Below are 22,410 nucleotides of genomic sequence, written 5' to 3' on the forward strand. Positions count from 1 at the left end.
CTTTAACTTGATGTTCACTTACAGGGTAACATCAAACACCAGAGTCTGGGTTCCAAAGTGCATCTCAAATTTCCCCATAAAGCTCACACAGCTCCCTCTAATACTTAATTGAAAGAAAACTAGAACCAAAAATATATTTGCCGTTTCTTTCCTCTCACGTGCTCTTGTTTTACCTACCCAGTCCCCCTCTGGCACAGGATTAGCTGTGGCTGCTGTTGGGGTGTATCCTAGGTACCGCTGCGTAACCCAAAACACAGGCTGTAGGGTAACGGCACTAATACCAGGATGTCAGATTAGCCTCCTAATAAATTAATTAGCCTTTGCTCAGAACCACCAGCCACTGTGGCAAATGGACGAGCACTCGGTCTGGTTTTTACCTGGAGGACTCATCATGTGAAACAAACCCCAAGCCAACCGTTCCTGCTCAGTGTAACTACCACAGGGTCCTACACAAACACGCTCCACGCCAGGTCAACAAAGCGACGGTTCCCTAAAAAGAGGTTCCAGCTTGGATGCCTGTGTACCTTACAGGGACAATGGGAAGAGGAGAGGACAAGGAAAGACCCGTTCACGTTTTACCTCTCGGATGTATTCCTCCTGCTCTTCCTTGAGGGTCAGCTCAATGAAGATCTGCTGCAGCTTCTCATTACAGTAGTTAATAATGAATTGCTCAAAGCTGTTGTCCTGTCAGATAAAACAAGTTTGCATTGGCTGTTGTGTAGACACCCAGGAACTCGGCTGGAGTGAGTTACTGCAGCAGCTGCAATTCCACAAGCCGCTCCATTAACTACTCCTTCCAGTTTTGCCAAGTGATGGCTGGAGTTGTATTTTATTGAGATTAGTTTGGAAATTCTAGACCAAATCCTTCCCTGCAGCTTTCTTCCTTGGGAGGGACAAACCCTCTGTGAGTGATATCCGTGATGCCTCTGTATCAACTCCTTGGGATAAGCCATAAGGGCACCTGTGGTGTCAGGGAACAAAAAACAGTTTTGCCTGCACTTATCGATCCCCATACGTCCAAAGTAGCCTGCTGCAGCTTCGGATAAATAAAATTGTAACAGCAGCATTAGCTCTTTTCCACTCAAAGAATCCTGTTTCACTAGTGATCGAGGCTCGAGCTGCTATTCTGGCTGCAGCTGAGCGGGGGTTTAGGGATTATTGGCTCCAGAGGTCACCCCACCCCCTCCCTGCCAACAAACTGCTCGTGTAATTGCCTGCTGAAACGATGGGAATTAAAAAAGAACTTTATCTCCTGCAAAAGGCTAATTCATATAAAAGTGGGTTAGGGAGCAAGCACGGGCGTGACGCTTTGGAGCAGGGGCTGGAGCAGAGCCCAGGAGAGGGGGGCTGCAGCCCCAGCAGCCCGCGCTGTCACGGCCACGTGGCAGGGGCACATAAATCACTACACCTTTGCACATGACCAAGTAAGTCTGCTATATAACACCTGTCAATACCTGTGAAGCTCAAGGTATGGTGACAGAATTTTTATGACTTAAGAGAAACTGCAATCACTTACATGGTTAAATTAAGGAGATCTGTTTGCTCAATGGTATTAAGAACACACAAGCAGATTAGAAAATATTGAGGCAGCACAGATTTCTGTTATCATTTTAGTTGTAGGTAAAGCAAAATCACAGCTGATCACCAAACTTTCTCAGCCACATCAATCTCTGCCCCTCGCACCAATCACAACTGTCAATCGGAGACTGCAAAACTTGCATAGCTCTAGATGAGAAAGCTAAAATTTGGCATGCATCAAACCCAGCACGGCAAACAAGTCATACTTACTGCGTTCTGTTGCAAAAAGAAATAATTACATAAACTGCAGTCAGTATTTACAGCACTTCCATAACAACACAGGATGTATCTAGTTACATTTATTTAGTGTACTGAGTAGATCAGTCTTTTTATCAGGCCTGTATTTGTATGTCATTGAAAATACGAAGTACTACATAAACATAACGTATTGCTTCTTTGTAGATGAGCATATCTTTAGGTACCGTCAAATAAACCACGGGATTGGGGCACATCACGGCGTAACACAGGGGAGCATTCCTGCATTGCCACGTCTCTAAATCACCCTCTATCTTTTGTCTCAAAAAGCCACATATATAACCTTCGGCAGACAAATCTCATTAAAGGGAGAGGAGAATGGGGAAGGGAAGAGGGTACTGGGGGAAGAATGAGGAAAAGTTTATTTGACACGCTCAGATAAAGCCATCGCTTTAGATACATTGAGTTTGAAGTAAAAGGACCCCAACTGACTCATCACCTTGACAAAGAGGAAGGGTAAAACACACTCCGTACCCTCCTGCCAGGTACACGCCACCCGGCGCAGCAAGACTGTTCCTCCGACAGCCCATGTTATTCCGATCGCAAGGACCGCGGGACTTTTCGCTCACGCATTATACGCAGGCTTTGTCTTCAAAAGAGGATGGAAACTGAACTGCAAATCCAGCTAAACCATCTAACTAAAAGGTCATTAACAATATATTAAAGTAATTGCTAGATGCTTTCCCGATTTGCTAGGTATTTGCAATATTTATGGTTTGCCAAAGAAAAGCAAACCAAAATCCACAGAGTTCTTCACAAATCACTCCAAGCTATAAAATTCTACTTGCCATTGCCAAGCCACTGAAAATTGCTATTCCAGGAAAAAAGTCGTTGAAGAGCAGCAGCAATTTTGTTCTTTATGTACAATACAGAGCAAAAGGCTAACAGTTAATTACAGCCAGGGAAATGGGGAAAAACATTTGGAATTACTGAAATTCTCAAAATGCTTAACTCCAAACAGACCAGAAGATGTTCGGTAAATTAAATACACTTCAGAAAGAGGCATTTTTTTTTAAAGGTTTTAAGAAATATTGTATGAAAAACCAATTAAAGTGTTTATCTCTGGAAAAATCTGAGTAAGGCAACAGAGACTGAGAATTTATCTTCCCTTATTATATATCTATAATTTTGAATTACGTGAGGGCTTCACAAAGCACAGATGCATGCTCACAAATGAGTCATCCCCAATATTTTAACGAAGGCTCCTAGGAATTAATATGACAGAACTAGAAGGGTTCTAAAGGACTTTTGACATTGTTTTTGAGAAGGCAATAGAGAATGAATAGTGTCAGTGACAGCACATCACTAAATCTGTTCAGGAGAAACGGGCTGGAAGGACTCAGCCATCAGATACTCTCCTTGCTCTTTACGCTAACCATTTGCATTAAGCCACAGAAAGGGTTTTGACCCACACAGCAGCAGCACTGTCCAACCCAAAATTTCAGGAAGAGTTAGTAAATTCAAATATCCTTAGGAAATTTTAGGAAAAAAAAGTAATAGTTAAGACCAGCACTTCTCAAAGTGTCAGCTTCCCTTCCAGGCTGTGATTCTGCTACTTTAATTTTGAGAGCATCACTTTAATCCCTGCATTTTTATAGCAGCATTTCAAACTATCCCTTTGAAATCCCTGTGGAATACAAAGTATAACCTTTGGGGAAGAAAAAACCACTCAGTTTCTCAAATTAAATTCAAGGTGCTGCAAAACAGAATGTCACTTGAGACAGGCTTAATGTCATGTCAAATTTACAGATACAGACAAAGCAACCTCCCTCAGCTTATCCTCACAATCTTTTATCAGGTGCAACAATAAATTTAGACGAAGTGGAAAAATTCACTGACAAAAATCAAAGCCTACTTCACCATGTTTTTCACTTCACAAGTAACGGTGTCTTGCTCATGCAGCTTCACTCTTTACCAGTCTTCAAACTACTAGACATCTGGGTGGCAATTCATGAACAGCAAGTTTTCAAACTCTAAAAAATGTGGCTCCATGCAAAAATATAGTGCTTATATACACAAGCAGATCATGATGTTGCACCTACTCAGGTTATTAAAAGTTGACCATGAAAAGATAAAAAAGTTCTAGTTTTGAACCGCTGCAATGTATTGCATAAAGATGCTTGAAAGTCTAAGGGAAATATTTTTTGTCCCTTAATGTTACTTAATTTCTTCTTTGGAAGACTCCAATCATGCATATCATGGAATCATCAGAAAAAACACAGATGCGTGTTCCTGATCTTATACATTGTTATACTAGTAAATACCACCAGCAAAAAGACATTTGTTTGTTTGTTTGTTTAAAAAAAAAAATTAGGCTAAAAGTCTCTTACTGATCTCAAGCAGAAACGTCTCCACATGCTGATGCTGAGTGCCTTGTCTGGCATTAGATTTATGAACACAAAATACAACAGGGCATTTCCCCATTAAAACCAGCTACCTCCTTCTAACCTCTCCCCATAGAGAATTCAGATTCACTTCTGAGCACCCAGGTGCCAGCAATTTCCAGAAATACTGAGGCAACTAGGATACCTACTTAAAACTGAAACCTGGGCACTCTTCCATACTAGTAGGTAGGAATAAATTCTTACCTTCCACCTGCCTACTAGAGCCCTAGTTTTAAGTGTTCTGTTCTCTTGTGTCCTCTCCACTTCACTGTTTTCCCCAAATCAAGCATATGTTGTTAATTCATATCCACAGACTCAGCTGTATCACCAGCATCACACCTACACAAAGTGTTTCTCAATATTTCCGCTTCTTAATCTTTCATCACACCAGCTCTTGCTGACAGCCAATTAAAAAATCTACATGTTGTTCAGTCTACAACCACACTGACAGAGGTATGCAGTAACACCTTTCCAAATACCTTGTATGAACATACCTAGAACCAAAAAAAATACATGAGAAGTATTTAAAGGAAAAGCATAATTTAAAACAAAACCCAAACATTGCGTGCTGTGAGACTGACAGTTGAAAGCAACAAAACTAATGCCATTAAAATTATTTTTTTGACCAGTATGGGGCGGGGAGACATAGAGAGACTGATGCTTTTGTTCCAACACCTATAGCCCTAGAAAGTAACTTTTCTGCAGGCAGCAGAAGTCTCTGACCTCCTCCTAAGACAGGCAGGCGATCCCAGGTAGTTCTACCAGGCTCCCAGGCTCCTGCTGGGGCTCTAGAGAAAAAGCCAGACGGCAAAAGCAATGGAGATGGACAACACACGTCGCTGACATGAGTGGTGGAATGAATGGTGAAACCAACCAGCAAATTTAATTTATATTCTACTGTGGTGTCTGGGAATAAGAATTTTTATGTATGACCACAGACACATACAAGTTTATGAGATGAAACCAAGAAATATAAACGCTAGAAAGTGAAAATCAGCAAAAGGGAGAGCGTGCATTTAAAGAAAATTTTAAAAGACACTTATTTCACCTTAGAAAGCAATAAGCTACATGTGACAAGTTCTAACAATTTCTTTTTATTTTTTTGCGAAGTTAATGAAGATATGTTATCAATATCCCTTTTCTGGTTACATACATAAACATTTCAGTAATCAAACTTGTTGAAATCAAACTTAATTGAAAAATATCTAAACTAGAATAAGCTCTTGCTTTTGTGTAAGTATCTCCATAGGCAAAGAACCAGAGAAGTGTATCATTTAACAATACGTATTCCATGTATATGTAATCGAACTACGTTTCAGTGTATCTAATGGAAGCAACGATAAATGCCGAAGCTTCAGGGATTTCCCTTTTTTTGCATTTGTGTAGCACAACCAGCCCCAGCCCCCAGTGATGCTGCCAGCACCGGCAGAGAACGAGGCTCTCTGCACCCCATCCTGCTCTCGGCCCTGGTGCCCAGGCACACAATCTCACCCAAATCTGGAAATGAGAAATGAGGGTGAATCCAGCGCGCACCGCGTGTGTGTGGATCCACGGGGAAACCCAGGCACAACCGCTTCAACAAATCAGCCTGACAAATTCCAGACCTGGGACAAGAGACATTACAAACGGGCAGGCACCTACTCTCTCATCACATCCACTCCGGCACGAAGGCAGAGGAGCTGCTGCAGGGCAACACATCACTCCCACCACCCGAAGCAGAGCATTTTTTGTGTATTTGCTCTAGCATTTCGAATGTTTCCTCTGTTGGAAACTGCCAGCCGAGGGGGTTTACGTCCTTTTGCAAAATAAGCCTCCCTAAATACTTAAATTAGAATGTGATTAATTACATGATGATTAACTTCCTGGGGTGCACCTCTGCTGCTGAGCATTCTAGCGCTTAAGGAAATTACTGCTTTAAGTGTTATTTTAAAATTTCCTCTCTATCTGTATATATATATACACACACACATAAAAATAGCACCTAGGAGCCCAACTAAGGGTCCTTCTCTGTAAAGCTCCCCTCTTTCATAACCCTTGCCAGCGGAGACAGCTGATCAATTACAGATTGAAAATTCTGTTCTCTTCCTTCACACTGGACCAGGCTTTGCCCTGCGCCACCAGAGTGAACAGAGGGGGAGGTATGCGCAGCACGCGTTGTGCTGATGGGCAGCAGAAACGGGTTGAACAATTTGGAAAAGCAAATCTATCGCAAGGTAGAGTGCCTAGAAAAAGTGACTGGAAATTGTGGTCTGGAGATTAAGGGAACTCCCAAAGCAACAGATATCCATGGCTGAGTTAGAGCCAAAGTCAAGACATGAAAAAAGGGTCCCCAGAGGCTAAAAGAATTAAAAAAAAAAAAAAAAAAAAAAAAAAAAAAGAAGAAGAAGATGAAAAGATCCTGATAAGCCAGTTTGTGTGCTTTTTTTTTCCTCCCCCTCCAACTCTTCTTTCTAGCAAACAACCAGACCCTTCCCCAGTAGAATCTTCCTTGAGGTGGGACAGGGTAGGAATTCTCGAGCCAGCAGCAATCCCCCAGAGCTCAGCTTGCTCTGAAACAAACGGTCAACAAGAAACAAGCTAACTGCCATAAATAAATAGAAGTGCTATCCAACTGCATCACAGACTGAGAAATGGACCTGGCTTCACTGCTGGGTGGCTCATTTGGCTCTTTTATTAGTATTTTTATTTACTGCTCGGTTTTATGCAGAATGTAATGGATGCTGCCACATTTTTGCATGTCCTTGGGTACCTGGAGCAAAAGGAGTTGGCCAGATGCTCTGCCCAAAGACAAGACATTCACATTACCTCAGGTCAACCCTCAGCAGGGGTCTGAGGGCCAAATGAGAACAGTCCCTCTGCTTTTGCAGCCTTTACTTTTGCAGCTCTACCCCCGGTGCATCCCTGCTTCTCACCAGGCTAAAACATGTGAACAAATTGCTCTGCCAAGGGACAGAGCAGAGGGCATTCACGCTCCCGAACCGCCAGCTCAGGGCCGGGCACATCTCAAGAATAAGCCTTTTTTGGCAGCCTTAACTTTCATAAAAGTGCACTCCAAGCCATTAGCTTGGTCATAGGGACCAGCTACACAGCGGCACCTGAAAATTCAGAATAAAGCCTTTAAGGTGACTAGTGCAGGCAGACATTCCCATCTCCAAAGGCTAGGCAGGATGAAATATTCACGCTTGCTCCATGACATCCATTTTTACATACCCCAGCCCTTGACTACACAGGACACGCACACAACAGAAAATTAAATGTCCAAAGCGAGCAGAATGAGCCTTGTACCCTCATCTCTGTTGAAACCTGCCAGCCCTCATTTCTTTTTCATAAACCCCACTCTGACATTCCACAGAGATGCAAAAACCACTTCTGCCCCAAAATACAGAAACAAACACGGAATACACCAGGGCCAGCCCTAACCCTACCCCAGAAGTCTGCCATCCAGCTGCTTCTGAAACTCCCAGTGCCACCAACCACCATCCCTACCCCACCTCAAATCACAGTCTAGACGGCAGACCGATGACGTATGCAGCCACTCAGAATCACGGATAAACATCCTTGGAGCAATCAGTGTCAGGCTTCGAACCCATTGCTCAGGCTCCAGCAGCATTACACAACCCACCCGGTCCTGGCGCCTGCATTTTCACACCAATCCTAGTCCCTAAAGCCTTGCCCATAGACAATTCACACAAGACACCCCCCAAAATTTCAGCCTTTTGCTTTCAAAACACCCCGTCCCAGCATACAGCTTACCACAAAGAGCACAGCAGGAGTCAAAAATAAACAGCTTCACAGCACCTATTTTGTGGATTGTGTAGCCAAGCTTGCTGTTGGCATCCGCCAAACCCACAAAGGCTGAGGATTGTCAATAGATTTAAATTCCCTAATGTGAATTTTTTGGACAGCCAAGCCCTTAAATCTGCTTTCTTGGATAGCTTTTGGGTTTGCCTGAAAAATGGGGTTTGTGCTTGATAAAAAGGCTAGCTGAAACCAAATCCCAAAGCACATATGCCAGCATTATCAATACTCCAGCACCTTTCCTTTGTTAAGTGTCGAGAAACCTCCAGTTACTTGGTAAATTAACTTCATCTTAAAGTACAGACAACTGCAGAAATTACAGTGGATGGTAAACAATCTTTCAAAAACTGATGAAAAAATCTCAATTATAGAAGCGTTGATTTGCATATAATAGAACAAGACTGCTATTGCCATCAGAAGATGAAGTGTAGGGTCTTTCAGGATGGTAAATCTGGATTTCTTTACTCTTCTTACAGGAGAAATTGTAGGATGATCTAAGAAACCAGGAATAAGACCCAAGAAATATTGTCTGCCCTGCCCATTATGAAAGAAAAACATCAAAAATCCATGGCAAACTAATGTTTTGGCAGTGGAAGCAGAGTATTCTGTAATGTATTCCAATAAATTTTAAGTGAGAAACTCAGGACAAATGAGGTAAACTAGAATATCGTTATTTTATTCTTTCAGCGATCGTGATGGGTAAGTGTAATACTAAACGGGAAAAAAAAATCACCCTTCAATAAACACACATCTTGCTACTTATTCCAACTGTATTAAGCATCACAAGTAAATATTTAGTACGTATATTAAAACCTGCTACTACACACACTTTCTATGTTTTTTGGCATGTTCCGGCTCCAAGGTACAAGGACGCTTCAGGTCAAAGAACATGCACTAATGATAAACCCACCTGATTCCTGACTAGAAACACGATGGAAGCAGGCCTTTTTACCTTCAGCATACCAAATGGCTTACGTATTTTAAATGCTCAAGTTTAAAGATGACAAAGGCTTTCAAATGCATTTTTGCCAAAAAACATTCTTTGTAGAGATGACGTTAGTTCTAACCTTCAAGAACAGACACGGAAATCAAAATCTGACTTAAGGATTAGGTTCAAAAGGGAACTGCCCATTTTTAGCCAGAGGTTTTAAGTAGTTTGTACTTAGATGGACATAGTTACTGCCATCAGCTGCACCTCAGCTAATATTTCAAACGTCTAGCCATCATGTTTACAAATGTACCATGCAGCAAACCGCTCCAAATTCCACTATACTTGTTATGCTATAAATCTTAAGACATTATTCATTTTTCCTTGAGTTACAGCATGATCCAATGTTAAAATTTCATTCACTTATTGATTGTTTTAATATAATTAACTCTAAGCAACATATTTTCTCTGAAGCCATTACTTAAATTCCCAATAATAATTGGGGTTTTGTAATCATTTTCTCAAAGTCTTGAACAATTTTTGTGAGATTCAATCATTTGTTACAAAACTTGATATAAAAATGTTTGGCAGGCGTCCTCTTAACTGACCTTACTACATGACATTCATTCAAGCAACCACAAGATGAGTTACACACTGCTTACACAGTGTTCATTACAGAATTATTTTACTCAATGTAAGGATCATGACGTAACATAACCCAACTACAACTAAGCAGAAAGTTAATTCTGTTTTGCCTTGGAAGAACGTTCTCAATTGAATCAAAAGCAAAGATAAACCAGTGGTTTCTGGTTATGAAATTAACCTGCCTGGAAGCACAGGGATGGCTAAGTGGGTGGTATGGCAAATCCAGCTGATTCAGGATTTTTTAATGGATTGTTTTTCTATCATTCACCCTCCGAATTACAGTACTGCCACACAGTCCCCAAACCAGTAACTGTACTAGTTACCTCTAGAAACCTAAACCAACCCAGTGACTTATTCAAACATCTTTACATTAACACACGGCACGGTACAAGCCACGTATGCTGCTGGCATGCTACCTGGCTCCCATTTGGAATGTTCAGGAACAATTCCGTTATTTCTGTGATGCCGCACCAAGCTGCTTGGCTAGCTCTCTCACTACAGGGCTTAACTCGGGAGGGGAAGAGTCTGTCTTGTATGAATGTACTGATAAATCTGATCCTCAAGTCACAAGGCAAACCCTTCCCACCTCTTCCAGTGGAAACAACACTCAGCATTTAAAGGAGCGACCAATAACCACCCATATTATTTCAGAGTTCTTGAGTTTGTATGAATTGGGAAAGCTACACTGTCATTCAGTATGCAAGGTAAGTGGAAAGAGCCCTGGTTTTTCATTTTTCTTCCGCAAAACTACCCCTCCTATGCTCAACTACTTACTTACGACCTTCTAAGATGTTGAACTCCTACAACAAAAGCAAATTACATGCAAGAAACAACGAAGTCCCTGGAACACCATCCCACAAAACCAAATACTCAGTTGGCTTGTCTGCTAGCACAAGCTTCTGTCTCCCACCTCACCCTACGTGTAATCAAACATGAAGGAAAGAGCTCGTGAAAACAGGACTCCTGCCCAAAGATGCCAGCAGTACCATTCCAGCATCCAGCTTGGAATACAAAGGACATACTAAAGGTATGGCAAGGACCAGCTCCAAAGTGGTCTGGCACCAACCTCCATTCAGCCGCCTGACTGCTTGCACTATATTTTCATAAATACGCTCTGGTGTTTAATGCAAACAACACAACGTAGCTCAGTAAGCCCTCAAAGCAAGTATTAGCTTTGGTTTTCCTCTTCATAGAGGTATTTTCATCTGCACAAACTTTGATGTTAAGCTTCTGAAATAAAACTTACACCACCCTCCCATGTATAATTACTCTTTTCTGGGTTATTCGTATCTTCTACATGGTTTAAACACACTCCCTGGATTTTCCAGAGGGATGTAGGGAAGTGGGTAAGAACTGCAAGTTTTCTACTGACTTTTCTCCCTAGCTAAGTTTCTATTTTAAACACTACACAGATTCCCAACCAAGATCTATAAATCTCTCAAAAAAAACCCTGTCAGAGTAAGATTTATGAAAATGCCCTCTCCCTGGTGTTTTCTAACCCGATTAAAAACTCCTTGTCGATTGTTTTTGTTTCAAAACCCCACCAGTCTGAAAATACTACAGTAAACAGCAGTGAGCCACAGATCGCTAGCTAGGAATCGGTTTGGAATATTTATGTAAGTGAATTGAGATGAAATGGAATATAATTCCTTGCTTAATCTTGACAGAAAAAAGATGTATAGTTTTTGTTGTGTTCTTTGAAGGATAGAAAGCTTGTTCAAAGACATGCACAAAAAGCCTGAAGGGCAGAAATGACACTGCCAGAGTTTCTCTTATGCTCAGAACGTATGTCACAACAAAATATATTTAGTTTACCCATTATAAACATTTATTTACCTATGGTGCAAACCCAAAAGTTTGCCTTTCATAAATTTTTGTTTCAATTGCCAGACATGATAAGACTTCTCTCTGGCTTACTCTTCTACTGTTGGGTTTTTTTTTGTGTCAGGAATAACAGACTTCATTCAAATTACATGTATTCTGATTACAAGTTAACGAACTACTCTATGAAGCTTTAATAACAGCTCTCATGTTAAACATTTGCAATTATAAAGATCTTACCTCAAAAATTTCAAAGCCATAGATGTCCAGCACCCCCATTACCTTCTTTCTCACTTTTGTCTGTGCCTTAAAAAAAATATTAAAACGTCCAGTCGGTCATCTGTACACTTCATACTTGGGAATCAAGAAAACGAATGTATCTCATAAATAGGCTGTCAAATTCTGTAAACCGTTACGCACAGTAAACATGAATATTTTTATAAGCTCAAAAACAAGAGCAGACAGCAATTTGTTGAGCTGTGATACAGTTATTCACCTGTACCACATGTAGCAGCATACAGAAAAATGAAACGGGCAAATAAAGTTTTACCGTCCACTTTAATTTAAAGGATTTCTATTGATTTTTTTAGTTGCAAACCAACAATACCTTAATGCTCTCATTGATTCTGGTGACCAGCCAAGAGAAGAGACGACTGTATAAATTCTTAGCCAGAGCATCACGGGCGTAATAAGCCTCAACAGAAGAAAGAAGAAGAATGTTATAAATGCTGAGCTAACCCTGAAGTTTTTGTATTACTGAACACAGTGAGAGCGGCTGGGACAGCAATGCCTCTGCCTCGGCAGGCACCGAGCCGGCGTAGGGGTGCCAGGGCACACGGGCAGCGCTGGCAGCTGGAACAGCAGCCACAAGCAGGGCACCTCAGCCCTCTTCCTGCTCATCCCTGTGTCCTCTGAAGACTCCCCCCCCCCTTCCTAACCCTACGCGAAGGGGCCTGAGCAGCTGTGGCTGGGGGAACGACACTGCTGCGAGCCTGCGCTGCTGAGGCACGGGTGGCAATGGCACAAGGGGACAGGCGCTGGCGGCAGCGGGCTTTCAGCAGCCCGGGGAATACAACTCACATGAAATTACACCGGTTGCTCTAAATGAAAACAGTCTGCCACAATACTTTCAGCACGCATTTTCTGCAGAACTGTTTGATTTTTTTCATTCTCTGCAACATTTTCTTATCCTTTATCTTTTTGAGGTAATTCGCACCCACCCCCAAAACAGCCGGTGTATCTGAACACTCAGACACTGCTGAAGGAAAAACACACATGCTGGCGATATGCTTTACCCAGCCTATCGTCGTCTTTATTTGGGCAGTTACGGATTACTCACATAGAATAAATTGCCATTTAAAACTATATTTTCCTTTCAAATCAGGACCTCTTCTTACCTGAGCCACGTTCAGCGTTGTGGAAACTTTCTCTTGCTTGGCTTCAACCGTTCGGAAGCTGAAAGCTCTCTCCAGTACAGACTGGTCTATACCCGTCAGCTCGCAGATTTCCTTGAGTTCTAGCAGAGTACAAATAAATTGAATCCTTCCCTATCATTGCCTTTTCTTCCCCAACACTATTAGCTTTTTAGTGGTTCAGGATTTTCCCAAAGGAGGTTTTCTTCAACTGAAGCGGCCCTCCACCCTCTCTCCCCACCGCCCTGCCAAGCAAAGATTTTAAAAATCTGCACAGCCAGAGGAAACCCCGTTATTGGTTTTGAAAGCACTTTCTATCTGGTTATTTCTGTGAAGAAACTTTTCTTCCACTTGCCACAGACTAGTTTTCAGGAAGAAAAACTTCCAAATGAAAATAAATGAACTTTGAAAATGTATGAACTGCAAAAATGCAACCAAATGGATTTTTGGTGGCAGGCAGAGATACCCTACTCCAAAGGAACAAAACGCCTCCACTGCAGAATAACCAAGCGCTTGCAGCAATGCACAGCACCATTTAACACTGCAGAAGAAAGCATTAACAAAGTGGAATAATCATTTTTGGAATTTCAAACACAGCAACTGAAACCGCACAGAATTCGAGCCATATTTGCATGCAGGTGAGTTTTAGAAACAATCATTGATTCATCTGTAAGGATACCGTATGTCTACAAAAACAATAAAATTAATATTGACTTGAGACAAATTAGTGGGTTTCCTCTCATTGTTAATCTTGTCTTACCATTCTTATCTTTGATTTTACTTTCATCTAGGCCATTCACACGAGATTCGGGCTTAAATTCAATATTTCCCAATTTCAGAACGGCTGCCACCACTTCAAAAACAGACTGTGTTTCATGATCCATAAAGCCAACAATCTGCATTGCATTCTGTGAAGGGATGGATAAAATTATGAGATGAAAGCATCTACACTTAAAGAGATCATAAACCTCACCATTTATCTGTTTTAGCATCAATTGGAAACGTCTTATGAATGCTTTTGCTACAGAACATGGTAAGATTACTATGCTTAGATAAGTGAGTTCTTCAATACGCAAGACAGGTTAAAGAAGAGCTGGTAATCGAGCTGGCATGCCAGTCCAGTCCGCTTCCAGGATTCATTGTTTATGGGTTCCTAAAATGCTGTACTTTTTTTTCAGCCACCGAATTTAGTTTATCATCAATCCAATTTTTCACCGTCAAACCAGCAGGTACTGCCAGCCTCTCAGCCCGCTCTGCTGCTCCAGTGCCAGGTAATGTTTACAATCTCAATCTGCATACATGGGGTAACAGGGTCCTCTATCCTTCTGGACCCGGAGCCCAATCAAGCAAAAACATCACGGTAAATCACCCTGAGAGCCATCCCAGCCCTGCTTTTTTCTTTCAACTCGGTCAGCATCACCTGGCTCATGAAGCTCAGTCACTGCCATCACAAGCAACTACACAATATAACCTTTCCCATGAGCTGATCAAGGGGTCTGGGCTTTTTTTTCCCCCCCTTCCTTTTCTTTTTTCTCCTTTCTTTTGTTTGCTGTCATTGCTATATTCCTACTAGAATACTCCAAAATCTTGGTTCTTTGCATTTTCTAGCTATAGCTAAGCTTCCCTGTGCCAGCATGCTACAGCCTGGCACAGAGAGCGCGCCCAGCCCAGCGCCCTGACGGATGGTACGACAGCCCTGCATCGGTGCTGAGCCCTGCATTGGTGCTGAGCCCTTCGGGCCTTGCACCCAGCCCCTGCTACTCCTTACCCTGACTGTTCTGAAGTTTGCAGCATCGTCCACTCCGTTCACTTTGGCAGAATCGAGGCCCAGGTAGTTGTATCGGCTGAAGTCCCGCTCCAGTTTGAGTTTGCCTAATAAATCAAACAAAAATATCACTAGCAACAGCATTCTCGTTAGCAGCTCTTTTATCCCAGAACCAGTATTGTCAAGCACTCCTGTTATCAGTAGGATTAAACTTTCTCTTTTTATTTAGTTCTTTTAATTACAAGCCTCCTGAATAAGAGCAGGCTTCCCTTTTTTGTTTATAATGATTGCAAAGCCAATTCTGACACAGGTATCTGGATAATACCAAACCATATAGTTACTTCAGGTATTTACTACAGCCACTACCACCAATCATTTGAAAAAATGAATCCGTATCCCACTTCCCACGAAAGAAGATGTGTGTGGAACAGCACACCTGACTCACACCTGAAAATGGCACAAGGCCAACACTTACAGAGGAAGTCTTCCGATGCACCAGACAGTATCTGATAAAAAATGTGGAAGTTTCTTTCACCTCTTGGCTGCTTAACAACACGAGACTTCTCCAGCAGATCTGAACAAACAAACAAAATCTCTCAGGTCCAGGAAAGCTTGTTGGAGCAAAACTCTTTAATATGAATACAATGCCCCATCGTTTTCTACTTCATTGCTTTGTATCATCAGCAGCAAATTGGATGATGATAAATGGTAGGCACAAACCTTATCACAATGTATCACATTAGTACATATTTCTCAAATAAGTTATTTGAGCAAGCCCAGTAGACTTCTAAACGCTGCAGTCTATGAGCTGCAAAGAAAATTCAGGTCAGGGAGGCAATGTGCTCAAAAGATGTCAGCTGATACACAGCACCACCACAGAATTAAGGTTTGGTGAGAATGATCACACAGGCGAAGGTTTGAAAAGAACGGAAATGTTAACAGGCTAAGCACATGAAAGGGGGAATCTGAATAAAGAAAGAATTTAAACTGAATAATCATGTAGCGTTTTGTGATCCTCAGGTGCATCAGACTATGAAATAATTCCCAGTGGGACTGAGAAAAGCTCCATCACCAGAGTGAGGAAGAGCAGCGCTCTGAAAAGCACCACTGCACTGACCGAGCAGTTTGATAAGAGGATTGCTCCGTCCACCGCCGCTAGCGACGGGCACATTTCTAAGCCTTACCAACAAGGGCAGGCATCCAGGCAGACAGCCGAAGCGGACTGACTTGTAACACATGCAAACACTTCACACCCTGCATCGTATCTCCCATGGAGGTGACAATACAAAGGTTGCTCAGCCTGCACCGCACTGACAGGCTGTGGTCCCAGCATGCCGGGAGAGGGATGTGGCAAGAACCTCAAGTGTCACTCGCTGCTTTGGTAAAAAAGACATTTTTCCTTTTTTTTCTCACTGGCACACAAGCGCTCCACACCATTTTTCTCAACAGCAAACCCACGGTTCCCAGTACAGAGTTTTCCTTAAGCTACAGATACTCATCGACACGAAGCTGAAGACGTTCAGTGCCTCACCCCAAGTGCACAGCAAAGGGGTCCCCCCCACGCCCACCACTAAGTACCCCCCGCAGCTCACCCGGACCCGGGGGGCAGTTCTCTTTAAGCTGTGCCCATGCAAGAAGAACGCCCCGAAAGGGAAACTACCACAGCTTGGCTGTCACTCATCAGAACTGCCACGTCATGCCCTTGGTGCCCACTGCCGTTGCCTCAGCTTACAGCCCTTCCCGTGGAACAGGAACCAAAGAGCAAACTTTGACGCACAAAATCACACGCAAGCCTCCAGAGACCCTCCTCCAAACAAACTGCAGCAAGACAGATTCAAAAATTAATTTCTGCTCTAATAATTAGCCAATGACAACAATGATAAAATGCAGACGCTATAATTAATCTTCTGATTGGCTTATACTAGGACAAGTTTCAAATATTTTTACAGACCAGCTGAACCACATTATGCCACAAACTTGCAATTGCCTGAGAGAAGAACTGTAACCAGCGCTGGAGGCGACAGGGAATGGTGATCCCAGCAACCAGAGCATCTGGCCGGCTGAAGGAGAACACCTCCTCCACATCTAATGTGTTGTGTGACCACACCAGAGCTTTAGCCTTGTTTAAATAGACATCTGTGTTTTCATAACTCAACAACCCCACAGTCTCCTTCCTCCCAAAGGTGGCCCTGTGTCAGTACGGGGAAGTTTTGCACACCCTGATGACAAAGAACACCCAAGATAAACCCAAACAAGTAGCTGTCACATAGTGCCAGCAGCTCATCTTTACATTAGGATGGGGCAGGTTACAGATTTCCACTTTTGTTTTTTCCACTTTACTGGCATCTTTCCTTTTTATTTTTTTTTTTTTTTTTAAACACAGGTAACCAACATCCGACGGTTGATGCTCTGTCAGAAAGGCACTGAACAGAAGGTACAGTTCTCACCGGCAGCCTGGTGGGCAACCTCTAACTTCACCGAAGGTGTGGGCTCTCCCTCTTGAGCTGTGGCTCAAACTGGTTAGTTAGCCTAACTATCAGATTACCTGATCCTCTCTAGTTCTTAAATCCTCACTGAAAGGGAGAGGCTGCGTGACCGTCCGAGTGTTAATACTTGGGCCAAGGGAGCAAGGTGAGCACCGGGTGGTTCAGAGCTGCGCTGGCTGCGAAGGCTCTCCAGTTAAAGTGTTGGAATGGATCGCAGCCAAATTTAATCTCAAAGAAATAAACAACTCCAGCTCCCGCAGCGGCTACACACACTTCAGGAAGTGGCTGTATCCAAAGGATGTTGAAGCAATGCGGTTTGGCTTATTTGGGTTTAAAAATCTTCTACATATACATTTACTCAAATGCTGTCGTAAAAGCTCAGCTACACATCCTGGCAAAGCATTATATGTAAGCCTTCTAATTACATGCATGCCTTCAGCAGATTTAACAAACAGTTTCTTGCATGCATGTCAAATTAGTTATGTTAGAAGGATAACAGTCTTGGATTTTTTCACTGCGGTTTATCTTATTTATCTATATTTTTAGAAGCAACAAGGTTAAGTAATTAACAGTCAGATTTCCAAAGTCCCAACTTTCCATGTTCTGTCAGCCTTTGTAATAGAGGAAAACAGCTCCAGAAAGAAGTTACAGAAAATCTGGTATCTACCTTAACAAAGCAGCTGCTAACAATTCTTTTTAAAGCTGTATTCATTCTCTGGGCTTTTTCTTTCCTTTCTGTTCACATGCAGGGTGAAATCAGATGGGTAGAAAACACCCCGACCATCTGCCCTACTCCTAAGAAAACTTCCTGCCTTTGTTTGCCCTAATTAGCATTTTAATAAATCAACCAAAATTTTTTTTTCTAAAGCAACTACTGCACAACCATTAGCTTTCGCGTTAACTCTCACATGATGACAAATCCTGTGAATCAGTCAGTAAAAAGAGACGACACAAAGATGCGCACCAGGTTTCTGCACGCATCCGCTGGGCAATTCTTTTTACAGTGGCCTGTGTGGACAGATGGTGCTTATCTATATGAAAACCCACACAAGGAAAAACCCCCAAACTCTATCCATATTACATTTTGTTATATAGTCTATACAAATTATGTATAGGGACAACACAGAATTGTCTAGAGAGACCGTACAGACCTCCATATGGTGTATTTATGGGTTCGATACTCTTTTCTGCATTATCTGATAATGCTTCTGCTTGAACTGAAACATTTAACATGTTGTGCGTATCAAAACAACCGTAAAAAATAAATTGCTTTGGCGAGGTCCACCCTGGAAACACTTCTTAAATCGTATTGTTTAAATATCCATCGCTTCAGAGACTCAAAATCCAGCTGTGTTCCTCAGGTTCTGAAGTTTGTTATTCCTAAATGCAAGAGATTTGTGTAAGCATCCTGCTAAACCATTTGACTGAACCCAACATGAAATAAAAAAAAATAAAAATTGATGCTGAACACTTCTGCAAACTCCAATGTCCGAATTTACATTATTTCTTTTCGGTTACTTGACCCATGAACTTGACCAATGCAGAAAAATTTAGGATATTTGCATTTCTGTAAATACACTAGAAATTGAATCAACATTCAAGAAAGGAGTAAGTAAACACTGAGGCCAAAAAATGATACTACCTTGGTACATTCCGAATAATCCAGCAAAAGGTTATTTTAGACAGAGTCTGTTCAGCTGGCCGTGACCAAGGACCATTTTAGATATTCACCCAAATTTACAGAACATTTTCTAGTCACAGAAGCTTATCTCTACAGCCCCATCACACTAAATTACGTTTTCTGTTTTCCTACCTTGGTTCTTCAGCTGTCATCAAAAAAAGGCACTGATGAAAAAGAAAATACAGTAGCGGTTTCTCAGGAACTTTTCCCCATTATCCCCCCAAGTGTATAATCACACTCTCTTGAATTAGATGTTTTATCATACAAAAGGTAATTGTATCAAATGAAAACTACTACCTGGGCAGTAAGTGCAGTGAAAATATAATGATCACACAATTTTAAGAGTATTAAACCCTGATTGCTAAAGTGATAAATGATGTTGAAAAATGAGCTAATCAAAACGTTTAGTATTGGGTTTTGGTTGTTTTTTTTAAACACCTCCTGATTTAGGCAAGGCAGTTGCCTGAAGGGTGGCAACTGTGCTAACAGGAACACCAAGGGGGATGTTGGAACAAGTTATTTTTTATTTTTTAAATCAATGAGTATCTCCTTCCATAATATTTCATTGCAAAATTTGTATAACATTTCCCTAAGCAGAGGAGCTCACTAACAGCATCCCATAACTGAAGTCAACAGCCTGAGTTGCTGATTTCTCAGTAAGTGGGTAATTACCTTTCCCTTTTAAAAGGAACAAACAAGTTGTAAAGTGATGGCTATCACTTTGCAAACTTCAAAAAGTCGTTGCTTTCGCTAAACATCACAGGCTTTTTTCATGTTGCTGCTGGAAAAGACAGCAAAACAGACTTTAAGTACACTGTGCTGGTTAAAAATGGCTTTTCCAAAGCAGGCATCACATCTACTGTACTTCACCTGCATCACCGCTGTCTCCTAGTTAATCATTAAATCACCAAAGGGATCGGGCAGATGAGGAAAGCTCACCTAATGCTAAAAGCTAGCTATCTTTCAGCAGGAAATTCCAGGCGAAAGGTGAAAATTTAAGGCTTACAAATACTCTGGGAAAGATACGGCAAGTTCCCCACTTTTGAAAAGGTCTGAACGACCGCAAGCATGAAACATTTTGGACTGTACTACGCAAAACCATTTCAACCATAAAATTACAGCGTACACAAAACCAGTCACAAAACTAACAAACCAAGCACGCACACAAATATTGCCTCCAGTACAGAGCAGATGCAGCATCTGTGGACAGAGCGTCATATTTTAGAGCTGCACAAGCTATTGCAATTAGCACCTATTACTTCAAAAACAAACACAGCTATTTTTACATAAAATACACATTATTCTGTAATTACATGGAACTAAAAGGTGGAAAAAACCCTACTATTCTCCTTTCTCCTGCTCTCATCCCCACTAACACAGCAGTTACAATAAATGGAAAACTACAGATAGTATAGACAGTTTCTGTAACTTGTTTCCACAATATTACACCCAGGTGAAAGCAAGTGAATTACTCCACACTCCAACTGCCTTTTCCTCACCAGTGCTCTGGAAAAAAAAATATCTCTGAGCACACAGGTGCTGACAAGACTCTTCACTGGAACGCCAGCAACCATAAGCACCCCACGGGAGGGCACAAAACGCAGGTACACCTCAATTCGGGGACAGAAAAGGTCAAGGCAATTCACCGGTTTGTAAACGCATTTACAAGCAGCAGCATACCTGTAAGCTGGGACCGGTGTTTGTTACAAGAGTGATGCGATGCCTGCAGTCACAGATGACAATACAGCAAGGGTTTAGCGTTCGGAAATGCTCACAAGAGTCACTTGGGGTTCCTAACCCCGCACACGTGGCAGAGGGCTGGCTGCTAGCTAGCGCCAGGACGTGCACCTCACTCTACAGGGATTCCAGCATCTCCCACCCATTAGGAGAACAAGCTGGGACCTTTGCAGAAAGCTAACAAAAAGGGCTTACTTACGCACCTCAGCTTACCCAGCCTTCTCCACCCTCCCGCTCCCCCCCACGCCTCAGTTGCCACCAATGCAAGATCAAACAAATGCAGCACATGCTACCTGAAACAATTTTTCTTTTCTAGCCTAAAGCAAAAAAAATCCCGACTGAAGTAATATACTTAAAGTTTGCATAAATCACGTTTATCTCAAATTTTCCACTCTCACATTTCTTTTTATGACTGTCCAGGATGACACAGCAACATGTCAAACGCCTTAGAAATCAGCGCGGTCAGAGGCTCAGAGCAGCCATGTAACGCACACAGCAATGACTTGATATGTATTTTACGCTGCGCAAACATAAAATTATCTTCAGTTTAGCAACATACCAGTCTGACCTAACCAGTATTACAAACTCCTTCCACTGCAACCCCTTCCATTTTATTATTCCCATTCTGGTTTACTCAAAGGATTCACCCTTCCGTTTACTTCTTTTTAAGGATGGGGTCAGGCTCTTCTCGGTGGTGCCCAGCAACAGGACAAGGGGCCACGGGCCCAAACTGCAGCACAAGAAGTTCCATCTGAACGTGAGGCAGAACTTCTTTCCCTGGAGGGTGGCAGAGCCCTGGCACAGCTGCCCGGAGAGGCTGTGGGGTCTCCTTCCCTGCAGACATTCACATCCCGCCTGGACGTGACTCTGTGTGACCTGCTCTGGGTGACGCTGCGTTGGCAGGGGAGGGACCAGATGGGCTCCAGAGGTCCCTTTGACCCAGACCAGTCTGACATTCTGTGGTTCACGCAGCTTCATAGCATTTCAGAGTAGGACAGACCAGATCATTTCAAACGAGACCTTTCAGCCTAACAGGTCTCTGCTGATCTTTACCAGTCTGATAAAATTATTAGTTTGTCTTCGTTATCCTTCTTGCCACCAAAATACACTGGATGTTCACCATGCCTGCTTCCAGCCACTCACAGTATGAAATCCAGCTTGGTGACACAGGCTGTGATCCAAAAAGCCCACTAACTTCATTGATGTTTGGAAATCAAGCTTGTCAGATACAACTATTAAATTTTAATCCGTATATTAGGATATCACATCAACACCAAACCAACAGATGGTCAGAAATTAAAGAATATTTATGAAGAAAGTAATCACACTTTCCCTTTTAAGGATAGGAAACTTCAGCACTACTTGGCTTCCTACTTGATGAATTAAGACAATAAATCCCGAATTTGACTAACCAGGGTACATTTTAAGTGGTGTAAAAGAATTAAAGCCACCGGTATCTCCAGAATGGTGATGCCTCACAACAGAAACGTTTCTGTTGCAGTGCAATGCTGCAGACATGTGGGAAAGACCTAAGGCAGGACAACTGTACAGAATTCAAACTCTCCTTCAAAGGGAGATGGGCGGGCTACCAAATTTTGTGAGCACTAAATCCAAGTTGATATATATTAATAGGCAGCTGCAGGAACTCAGTATTTACCTGTGACATACCCTGTCAAGCGTGGGATGCTTCACAGTCCAACAAGTAACACCTTTTCCACAACAGGGTTTATACATAAGGTCTTTATTCTTAAATTTAAATTCAGCTGCTTGCTATTAGATATTTCTTAATTGTGAGAAGACAGGGAGAATGCCTAAAATAGACGTCTTTTAGGAAGATCTAAAAATGTGTCTGCCCTTGACTACATGTGTCATCACATCATCGTAATTACATATAATGTTATAATTAGAACATGCGAAGAT

General features: G+C 42.1%; 1 protein-coding gene across 4 annotated transcripts in view; it reads right to left on the reverse strand.

Moving 5' to 3' along the window:
• The window catches only part of MYO1B (myosin IB), a 113,285-nt gene that overhangs the window by 30,006 nt on the left and 60,869 nt on the right, over positions 1–22,410 (reverse strand). For all 4 annotated transcript variants that reach the window (XM_080399906.1, XM_080399905.1, XM_080399904.1 and 1 more), the window contains exons 8-14: positions 15,062–15,160; positions 14,590–14,693; positions 13,582–13,729; positions 12,807–12,925; positions 12,017–12,103; positions 11,650–11,715; positions 580–684 (exon numbers count right to left, since the gene is read on the reverse strand). In XM_080399906.1, coding sequence (XP_080256032.1) covers positions 580–684; positions 11,650–11,715; positions 12,017–12,103; positions 12,807–12,925; positions 13,582–13,729; positions 14,590–14,693; positions 15,062–15,160 — 728 coding nt within the window. The remainder of the gene's footprint in view (positions 1–579; positions 685–11,649; positions 11,716–12,016; positions 12,104–12,806; positions 12,926–13,581; positions 13,730–14,589; positions 14,694–15,061; positions 15,161–22,410) is intronic.

The sequence above is a fragment of the Falco punctatus genome (genome assembly GCF_963210335.1).
Source record: "Falco punctatus genome assembly, chromosome: 8".
Taxonomy (NCBI): Eukaryota; Metazoa; Chordata; class Aves; order Falconiformes; family Falconidae; genus Falco; species Falco punctatus.